Source organism: Notothenia coriiceps, unplaced genomic scaffold, assembly GCF_000735185.1.
Source record: "Notothenia coriiceps isolate Sejong01 unplaced genomic scaffold, NC01 NC01_scaffold00023586, whole genome shotgun sequence".
Classification (NCBI taxonomy): domain Eukaryota; kingdom Metazoa; phylum Chordata; class Actinopteri; order Perciformes; family Nototheniidae; genus Notothenia; species Notothenia coriiceps.
In genome coordinates, this window is record NW_011356287.1 from 204,463 (window position 1) to 215,926 (window position 11,464).

General features: G+C 39.5%; 1 protein-coding gene across 2 annotated transcripts in view; it reads left to right on the plus strand.

Moving 5' to 3' along the window:
- Positions 1-11,464, plus strand: part of LOC104954641 (histone demethylase UTY) — a 30,721-nt gene continuing 19,257 nt past the window's right edge. For both annotated transcript variants that reach the window (XM_010781802.1, XM_010781803.1), the window contains exon 1: positions 1-12. In XM_010781802.1, the coding sequence (XP_010780104.1) occupies positions 9-12 (4 nt within the window). In that variant the 5' untranslated portion in view covers positions 1-8. The remainder of the gene's footprint in view (positions 13-11,464) is intronic.

An 11,464-nucleotide genomic window follows, 5' to 3' on the forward strand; every position in this document is an offset into this window, starting at 1 on the left:
CACTGTTGATGAGAGCAGCAGTGATTCCCCTCTGTAGAATGTGTGCTACACACATGCTTGTATGATAGTATTCACACTGCAGCACTATCAGTTGTGATGACTCACTCCTTTTTCAATACAACTTTAAGGGACTCATGGTTCAGCTATATGATTTTCTTGCGATTTCACCAAACCAAAAGCGGAGAAGTGCAGAAAATGGATCATGGATCAGCAAGGACGGGGCTAAACCGGGGCTAACTGGGGCTAAAGCCCCGTCACAAATATGGTTCAGCCTGTCAGGTGTCATTTGGAATATACAGCTAGGCCTGTCGCGATAAGCAATTAATTGACTTATCCTACGATAAATAAAAATGAACTCGATAACTTGCCTGACCGGCAGACACAGTGCGCCGGGCCGGCAGACACAGCAGGCCCAGCGAGCTGTGAGGGTCGGCTCACACACAGCCAGGTCAGATGTTCGATTGGTCAGCCAAATGAATAATATAGAGACAAGCAGGAGACAACGTGTGACTTACTCGAGGGGAATTTGAAGTTAAATGGAATTGGTTGCAAAACCTAATTCCACATCTCCGGTGTGGGAATATTTTGGATTTAAGCCAAATCAACGAGGCGAACCTAGGGATTTGAATGAGCCGGTATGTCGTATTTGTTTTGAAAAGGTAGCAACAAAAGCTAACAATACGACCAACCTTAAACTGCACCTGAAACAAACATCCACCCCATTCCTTTTTCCCAGCTGGGAGCAAACACGGCAGAAAGAAAAGAAAAAAAATGTACTACTGCATTTTCACAAATGCAATTGCGTGTTTTGGCCACAAGAGAGCTCTGTTTTACAGCCAGAGTCTATTTAATTTATTGTTTTGGTTGTGTGTGATTTATTTAATAACATTTTTATAATTTAATTTATTTGTTTTATTTATTATATATCATTTATATATTTAAATATTATTTCACATTTCATTTGTAATGTTGAATGTTCAATAAAAAAGGAGGTACTTGAATTATTATTATATATTATCATTATGTCAGTGGTCTAAAATGGTCTTACAACGGTGCCCACAATATTATCGTTTATCGCAATAATTTCCGAGAAAATATATCGTCCAACAAAATGTATTATCGTGACAGCGGTAAAAAAGTTACATACTGTAGGCTAATGCAATTGCTATCAATGTGTTTTTTAAACTCTCTGAACAAAGAAAGGAAAAGAAGGGGGAAAATGTAACATCTATGTTGTTTCCACATTGGCCTACCTCTCAAAAGTTAATGAAAATTATAGTCCGAACAACTCCTCAATCCATAATACACAAATATTGGATTTTTCATAGAAACACAACGTATCATTAGTCACATAATGTAGTACCACCATTGTCAGATATGCATCTATGCCCATTGCCAGTATACAGCGCAAAGTTTGCACTGAACCACAACAACAGACGCATCGTCGTTTTTTAAAACATCACTGGTGAGTCATTTATTTATTTAAATATTTCATGTGAAATTAAGTGGTTGGGCAATTTTGAATAGTGCGCCCGTCGAAGCATCGTTACGAATGTTCTACTGTGAATCAGGACACTATCCCTCACCGATGTTGTTAGTTTGTCATCAACAATAATCTTCTAAATCAATGTTCAGTTGTGTGAGTGACCATTATACATTATATATTATATTATGTGAGCCGCACAGGCCACACTGATTTATAAAATCCTTTCAGGGTAGTACAAAGCAAAGCACACATTTTCATTCTCACCACCTTACCAGCACAAACAGTGCATGTAATGTTCTCACATGATTTTTTGTCCATCATCACCAACATTTCGTGATAAGCACAAACTCATAAAAGTAACTTTTACAACACTACCCAAGATGAACCTGGCTGCTTTCACACTGTTTGTCTGTTAAAAAAATTAAAACAAAAAAAGCATGGTTAAAAAAAAGAAGTAACTTTTACAAAAGCGTTTTGGACTTTGTTATCGTCCATTTTTATACATTACCCATCATTTTTTAATCAAAATTAGGTATATTTTAAAGAATTTGATTGGCATTCATTTAAATTAATTGTTAAATTATAAATATACAGAACCTGCTTTGAGTTTATGCATTTATGGGTGAATGGAGAATGATAAAAAGACAGTGTGTGCTTTCTTTTCATGTCACAAAAGCACAAAGCAGTCAAAACAAAGGCCACTAAAAAATATTATGGATACTTTGCCTAAACAGCCAAATGTATACAGTGTTTGCCACGGAATGCCAACTTCTCAAGGCCGCCTGTGCTCTGCTGAGACTCTGCAGACTGAACAACAGCGCCAATTCAAAGTTTTGGACTGAGGGAAGATTTCTCCCAGGGTAATGATCAAGAGTCCAGAAGACTCTTAGACTTTATACGAATCCTAAAAAAAACGTTCTACACAGGGAGGAAGTCCGAAAGCAAGTGAAGCCCTATGAATTTCTTTAAAGTTAAAGCAAATGCATCTCTGTCAGTGTTTTAATCATTCAAAATTAAGTACCACCTCCAGATTTGGGCATCATAATAAATAAAAAAACAATGATAGCTTACGTGACCTCGTCAACATTACTAAGGCCCAGCAAAACAGATGAACATTGACTAGTGCCTTGTGAATGTCACCTAATTTGCCAGTGGTACGATGAGGGAAAATAAAGCTAACATCAGTGGATGCATATGTTTGGTCTATAAAACGGTGATTTCCCCATTACTTTCCCTTGTTTTTACTGGTTCCTGGCAGAGCACGCAAGCAGAGCCGTGAGCAATCTTAGTTGAGCATGAAGTGATATGGAGCCGCGGGGATGGGAAAGAATCAACAGCTCCCATGCACTGGCGCCTGGGAGAATGTTCACTTCCATTATTTTCCACACAAAGCAGCTTAGCACTGCTGTGATATGGGCTAGATGCGACTGTACTTACAAGATAAATCTCCATGGTTGTGGTGACTGATGTTTCGCTATCTGATAAAAAAAATATTTTGTATAAGTCTCGACACTGGATAACCATTGGCCAAGGTTTGTAATTTAGCAATGGAAAGCAAAATATATGTGTGACGGAGCGGGTCACAGAGTGACTGACTCCGCCACTGACAGCCGACACACACACACCACACATTTCCTGCTCTCTTCCGTCAAATGAACCATGCAATTTCTTATTTATTTTACGTTTGTTAATGATGGGGAATGATTATGTTAAGAGGTGGTTACCTGTTTATGTTTGGGTCGGATGTTTTTGTTGAAATGTGGTTTGGAGTTGATTGTGTCACCTGTTGACGGTGAGCCTGTGGGAGGGGCTATGGGTTCAAAAGGGACGGTGTTGGTTCCTTGTTTTTTGGGTCTGTGTCACTCGGAAGAATGTTGCAATGAAGGCAACAGTTGGGACATGTTTGGGAGTTGGTTGCAGAGAAGGCAACCCAGAGCATGTTTACTCTAATGAGTGATGGACGGCCTGTTTGAGGATTTTTATTTTGTTGTCTAACTTGTGCTGTTTCGCTATTTTTTTTGTTATAAATAAAGTTTTGGAGTGTAACCCAACCGACTAGGCCAGTGTTTGTGAACGGACAATTAGAGCCCGGTCACAATATGCATATACAAATGTGACAATGGTTTGCACTGATTATATGTAGAAAGGGAAAAAGAAAGAACAATGAAAAATACAAACAAACAATAACAACGACTAAAGTAATCCCCTACATTCACTGCCAGTGAGCCTAATACACATAAATATTAACCAGAAATGTTGATAAGTTAATATATACTGTAGGCATGTAATACATATGCATATACATACAACCTCAACGAGCTTGGAGGAGAGCCAAGGACAGATATTGCCACCGCTCAGCAGTTAAAGCATTTATTTCCTATAGCCCCAAATAGGGCAGCCAGAGGATTTGGATCCGGTTCAGTACTGGGACATGCTAAGGCGAGGGCAGGACCAGTACATATGAATGAGAGAGGCTTCAGCATTTTGGCATTTATCACAGTAGGGACTAACTTCAGGATACATATCGGAGAGTTTGACTTTCGAAGTATGAGCTCTATGCACCACTTTTAACTGAATTAACCATGAAGGGATGCTCGAGAAGGGAAAAAATTAGGATTCACGGGGTGAAGGAAGGAGCGGAGGATAACATGCAGTTGATGATTACCTTCGTGGAGACACTTCTCAGGGAGAAACTGGAGCTTCCCCCATCACTGATACTCCAGATTGAACAAGCTCACCGTGCTTTGGCGGAGTGACCACTAAAAGATTCGCCACCAAGGTCTATTGTGGTGAAACTACTACGTTTCAGCAATCAAGAGGAGCTTATTAAGAGGGCATGGCAGAAAAGGGGTTTCATGTAAGAGGGAAGGAGAGAGTTTCTGGACCACGACTATGCGCCGGACGTTCTAAGAAAACGGCAAAAAAATAACTGAAAGAGGAGAGCATACGCTTCCAATCACCGTTTCCAGCCAAACTTCAGGTGTTTTACCAGGGAGAAACTCTATAACACAACGGAGGAGGCTACTAGGGACATGGTGGCGAGAGGCCTTCAGGTGACGATTATCAAGCCAGCGGAGAACTGGATGGAGAGGATTAAATGCCTGACCTGGCAAGGGAGCCGTGCAGGGAGTGGACAGGGACTGTCGGAGGCGAGGGGTGGAACCAGAAAGAGACTGCAAGCCTTCAGCAGACCTTAGGACAGGATGTGACTGAGATGGGACACAGGCCTTTGAGGTAAAGTGTATATTGCTCTAAGGACAACTCTACTGACGAAATTAAAGGTGATGTACCGACAGCCAACTAAATAATTAGAGTTGGCCCTCTTTATGCTTATGGTTGAATGTAAATTGGAAATTTCACAGAATAATTAAAAGGTGCGATACGGCAATACGCCTCTTTATGTTTTAAGTCGATTTGGAATATTTTACAATAGAAAATATTATATATTTCAAAGGAGATGTATAGGCGACTGTATATATACACGTTTACAGATGTAGCAATCCAGATAGGACTCCACCCAGCGGATTCCAACCGAAAACCCAGCGGATTCCAGTGACTGGGGGTGATGCCAAATTGCTAAGAGGGCATTGCCAAATTTCCCCATTTGTTCAATTTCAGGATTTCACCATGAGATGGCGCTTCATTCATAAATACACAAAGACAACTGGGTGAACTTAGGTCTTCAGTTTGTTTGCAATCTTTGCAGCTCTGCAGTTGTGTTTGCTGAATAATGTAGCATTTAATCACTTATTTGTTATGGTTTTCACAGGCTACTATGACGAAAAAACATCAATATTTTAGAACAAATAAAGTATATCTAATCTTATTATCTTAATTGTAATTCAATAATATATAGTCTTTATATATTAAATAATCATAATAATAATGTAAATGTTTACACTTCTTTATTTGTTATGCCCATACTTTTACCTTTACAATAGTTTGCTTTAATGTGCAGTATATTTTTTGTAATATTGTTGTGGTGTTTTTACACAGTACAGTAGATGGAAGTAAATCAACTCATACATTATCACGTATTATACAGTAATGTGTTGTATTATTAAGTAATATCATACATTAACCCCATTATAGCAGATGCCACATTGAATGGATGAACACATTATGCATCAATAAAAGAGTATTTCTAAATATAAGTTGTAAAAATTATATGTATTTAATACTAATAACATAATGATTAATTTTACTTTCAGATAATACTTTTCACTTGGGCTATTGACAATTTTGAATGCAGGACATTTGCTTCTAACACGTCTTTTTACCTAGGTAAATAATCGAAATACTTCTTCCACTTCTGATTTTAACCTGTCACTGTTTTTAAAACTTTAATAAAACGTTTGATTTTTCCAGAGACCCTTTCAGACCGGCAATGTGACAAAAGTCTCCCATCCCCCTTGGGAGACTTTCTCCACACATTCCGAAGGACAATTATTTGAAACAAAGAGAGTCCGCAACATAGGCTACTATCTCTTGTTAACAGAGGGGGGATGGTAGAGCTTTGTCACACCGATGATGGCTGACAGACCCTTTCAGGGTTAATGAATAGTGGATAGGAGAATTCAAAAGGATTCAGGAGAAGAGACAGTGCTTTGAGAATCCAACTGCACTTACACTATCGACGTATTTATGATGCGCTAGCGGACGTCATGAATGTGCGTCTGCTGCTGTGGGGAAACTACAGTTTTCTATACAGCGGACTACATTGATGTATAATAAGAACAACACACAGGGAGGCGTGTGGTGCAGTGGGTTGTCCGTTGGTGTTCGGATCAGGGTTCGAACCCCACTGCAGTCAGCATGTCGTTGTGTCCCTGAGACACTTCACCCCAAATTGCTCCTGTGGCGATTGCCCACAGTATTGAGTATGTTAGTCGCTTTGGATAAAAGCGACTAACAAGTGACATGTAATGTAATGTAACAACAACCCAGCGCCGTATTCTATCTAAATACTTTGCACCGGGCTCCCACTTGATGTACCTGGCAGAGCAAGAAACACTCCAGCCTTTTATTTAAAAAAGGCTGGAGTGTTTCTTGCTCTGCCAGGTACATCAAGTGGGAGCCCGGTGCAAAGTATTTAGATAGAATACGGCGCTGGGTTGTTGTTACNCTACTTTAAAGAGTCCTCTCCTGCTGATGTTCAGGTGTATATCAGTATGTAGTGTCTCTACTTTAAAGAGTCCTCTCCTGCTGATGTTCAGGTGTATATCAGTATGTAGTGTCTCTACTTTAAAGAGTCCTCTCCTGCTGATGTTCAGGTGTATATCAGTATGTAGTGTCTCTACTTTAAAGAGTCCTCTCCTGCTGATGTTCAGGTGTATATCAGTATGTAGTGTCTCTACTTTAAAGAGTCCTCTCCTGCTGATGTTCAGGTCATCTGACCCCACTACAGTAACACAACTCCTCACAAAGCAGAAGTTTGAAGAGCTTATTTAGACGGTGTGTTTCTGGGATGCTAGTAAAGGTGAACATCCCAGAAACACAAATCAAAAGTCCCTCCATCGAACATCCGGGAAACTCTTCCAGGATGTTCCAGGAGTTCCTTCACTTGTTCCCTCTCACTCGTGCAGCTGCTTCCTACAGAGGAGATTTACTGTCAGCTTTCTCCTGTTTACAAGTGTACGTTAAATGGCTGAGGATGCATTTAAACGGCTTATCCTGACATTTGGATATCAGCCATTACCCAGCATGCAAAGCGTCACGTATCTGCAGCCAGAAAGCAAACATGTTCAGACTTCTAAGTTATTATTTTAACATCAAGTTCATAACCTCAAGGCTGTGAGCAGCGTGCAAGTAATCCAATAAATATGCAGGATCACTTCCTGCAGAGGACTTTGATCCCCGACACAATAAGTACCATTGTGCCGTCACGTAATGTCCCTTTAATGTCAATACGGCCATAAAACAAGGATGTGGTGCGGAGGGAGCAAAAGTCAAAGGTTTGTCAGGAGTCAGCTTTAGGAGAGGCCTCTGAAGTAAAGATATGAACAATGTATGTTTGAATGGGTTAAAAATGCCACAAACTGCATGTAAGTCTATGAATAGAGAGCGGTGACATCAACTAAGACAACATAATGTGCTTTCTACAGTTATTGAGAGTTGTGACGTCATATAAGACATCATAAAGTGCCTTTACAGTTAATAGGAAAGGTCTGTAGTCAGGAGTTAGCTTTTGGAGAGGCCTGTGAAGTGAAGCAATGGAAAATGTATGTTTGAATGGGTTAATGCCACAAACTGCATGTAAGCCATGAATAAAACGTGGTGACATAATACAAGACATCATGATGTGCTTTCTACAGTTATAGAGTGAGATTTCACACACTTCAGGAGAAACACTTGTCCATAGGAGTGATTTGAAAGCAGCTTTAGCATAAAAACAAGCTCAGAGCAAACACAATAAGCACAGAGAGCTCTTATGTAACCACTAGATGAAAACACACAGTGTACAGACTGCTAAAGGATGCCCCATCATATTCTACCATCGCATTAATATAACACAATGGCCAAAGCCACCACCCTCAGCTTCTCTTCTTATGCAAAAGCCATTGATTCTGCTTCCCATGGGGTGTGTGTGTGTGTGTGTGTGTGTGTGTGTGTGTGTGTGTGTGTGTGTGTGTGTCTCTCTCTCTCTGCAGGTCGTAATGAGACCTGGTTCCTCTTCCTGCCTCTCTCTCCTCTCCGCTCTGCAGCAGCAGTGATTCCCTCTCTCGCCGCCGTCACCATCGTCCTCTCGCTGCTGTCCTCTGTGCTGCTCTTTCACCTGCTGTGCTTCCACATCTACCTCAGTGAGCACACACACACACACACACACACACACACACACACACACACACACACACAGCTAACAGTGTCTCTCTTGATGGTGCAGTGTGGAACAGACTCAGCACCTTTGAGTACATTGTGAGGCAGCGTCACCGTCAGCAGGGAGGAGACAGAGCTCCCTCAGGACTCCTCAATAAGGTGTGTGATTTTTTCTGAAATATTCATATTTTTTCCCCAAAACACTACAACTGTTTTTAGTCAGTACTCAGACAATTCTTCTCAAAATATGCAGAGGTTTTTTTCTTGAATTCCAATGTTTCTTTCACAAAATATTTCAACTTTTTCTCAGAATCGAATATTTCCCAAAAATTTTCCCAAAATGTTTTCACAAACTGCTCTGACCTTTTTCTCAAAATCTTTTCCGACATTATCTCAAAATATTGGCTGACTTTTATAACACACTATTCCAACTTTTTGGACAAAATATTAAGTATTGGAGGTCATCATATTCCTAACTGTTTTTCACAAACTATACCAACTTTTTTTTCTCTAAAAATTCGGACTCTTTTCTGAAAAACTAGAAATCTTAACAGTCTGACTTTTTTTCAGAACATTCTTTTAGGGTTAGGGTTAGGGTTAGGGTTACATTCTTTTTCGGAACTCTTCAAATTGTGACTATTTTCTGAAAATGTAAAAATCTTGACTTTTTTCCAAAAACTCTTACATTTGCAACTTTTTCTCTACATTCAGATTTTTTATGAAAATCAAAAAATTCTGTGTGTACGTGCAGTGTGTGTTCATTGTGTGTGCAGTGTGTGTAACTCTGCCCTTCCCCACAGGAAGTGACCTCACCAGGGACCCTGGGCTACACCAACCCTCATCTGGAGCTGCAGGGGGGGGAGGCAGGGTGAGTGTTCCTCTCACACACGTGTGTGTGTGTGGTGTGTGTGTGTGTGTGTGTGTGTGTGTGTGTGTGTGTGTGTGTGTGTGTGTGTGTGTGTGTGTCTCTCTCTCTCTGCAGGCCGCAGCCATGCTCATATTGTGATATCTGACATACTGGCTGTACAACAACACAGCCTCTTCATGTCATTTTCGCACCACTGATTTCTCCCTTCCCTTTGAACTCCCTTTAATGTGATGAAGCTCATGCTAAAACGCTCAAATGCTCGATGTGCGCGTGCCTCTAGCTGTTCAGACGCCGAGCAAAACCTCGTTTAAAAAACGTCAAAATTAAGAATCGCGTGGTTTATCAGCTGTCTATATAAAGTATGATGAATTCATTATGACTTGTTCTGATTAAGGAGATAATTATCTTCAATTCGGCGTATAAATATTCCACCAATCATGATTATTTTTCCAAATAGGCAACTTTTAAGCATTGTTTGTCTACATGTTCTTTCATGAGAATCCACCCTTTGGAAGCAATGGCAGCGCCGATGAGTGTGGTGGAAAAGTTGAAACCCAATAGAATAAAAGGAGGTAAAGTGGATTTTCTTTATGCCGAATTGTATCGCGTCAACGATTTGTTCTGAATACAAATATTACCTAATGTATTCTTAAATACATTCCTCTTGTAATCCTCCAAAATCTTTCAATTTACATATGTTTGAAGGACGTCTGGCGCCGACCAATCCAAGCACCATTTATATTGCTTGAAACATCACATATTGCAGATTTAAACGTAGGAATCAAACTATAAAATGATAATATTACTAGCTACTGTTGCAGTTTAACTAAACAACCACCAAATGTAAGGTGTGTGTGTGATTTAGCAGGTGTGTGTGGACGGTTTTCCTCCCTGCTATGTTGAAAAGCTAACATCACGGATGATTTCTCCCCCCCTCGCACACCGGAGCATGCAAAACGGCTGTCGTTGTTTCCTACCTCGTTTGAGCGTGAACTCCCAGGACTTGTTTACAGGAATGAATATTGTTTTTATCCCGGTATATCTCCGGTTCTCCTGGGTGTCTCCTCTCCTCTCTTCTCTTTTCCCCCACCCTGCAGAGCTCCTTCTCCCGCAGAGATCCTGGGAAACCGGCCCCGTGACGTCACGCGCTGTATAAATAGGGCGAACCTGCAGGGGGCGCTGTCCGGGATTTAAAATGATGTATTGATTTATTTAACTATTTATCAATAATATATACCATTTGATTTATTAAAAACGTAGCATAGATGTATTATTTAAAAACACATTTTATTTATTTTTTATTATTATTTTAAAAATATTATTTTGATTTATTTAACTATTTATAAATAATACATGTACATTTCTTTGCTTTTGTATTATATAATCATATACATTTTTTGCATTGTTATTCTTTATATTATTATTTATTCAACATTTTAATATTATTGTTATTATTATTTATATAACTTATTAATATTATTGTTATTTATTCCCTTTTGTAATATTATTAAATTTTTAATATTTCATTTTTATAATTTTTATTTCATTTTTGCTGACATTTTTCTTTTAAGTCCTGATTTAACTTGATTTTGCCTTCATATTTTTTTAATGTAAATGAACTTTTTGGCCCTTCAAGTTACATTTCTTCTGTGTTGAATTTCCTCCACAGCTTCTCATTGTTACCATGTATGACTTTGAGCAGTAAAACCTTCGGGGAGGTCAGAGATTAACGGATATAATGTCAAAGACAACAATGGTGCTAATCTCTGTCGATCCTAGGGGCTTAAAACATATTCATAAAAAGCTCTTGATTGACGAAAAAATCTCCCCTTTTTGATCTTCAACAGATGGGCATTCCCTAATTGTCCTAAATATCTCAAATGAATTGGATTTATTGTGGTTTACCCTATCAGGAACACTAAACCTATTTAATGTCAACTCCTCCCATCGAGGAAGACCATGAGATGTGGTTAAAAACCCTTAAAAAAGCCACAAAGAGGATTTTAAAATGAGGTAATTGCCACTTAAAGGGGACCTATCATGCTATATTGGAAAAATATATTGTAGCACCATACCTAAACAAAACATGTCTGTGAAGTTTGTTTTTCAAAATCCCAAACAGATCACCCATTGCAGCCATGCCTCATACTGCTCAACCCCTCTTTGAGCCCGGTTAGAGAAACGCGGAACTTGGGTCCTTAGCTTGAAAAAAAAGAAGAAGAGGAGGCGGAGCTAATGCCTGATCAGAATTCTACCGGAGATAAAGTTACATTCTGCTGTGATAAAACGCCATC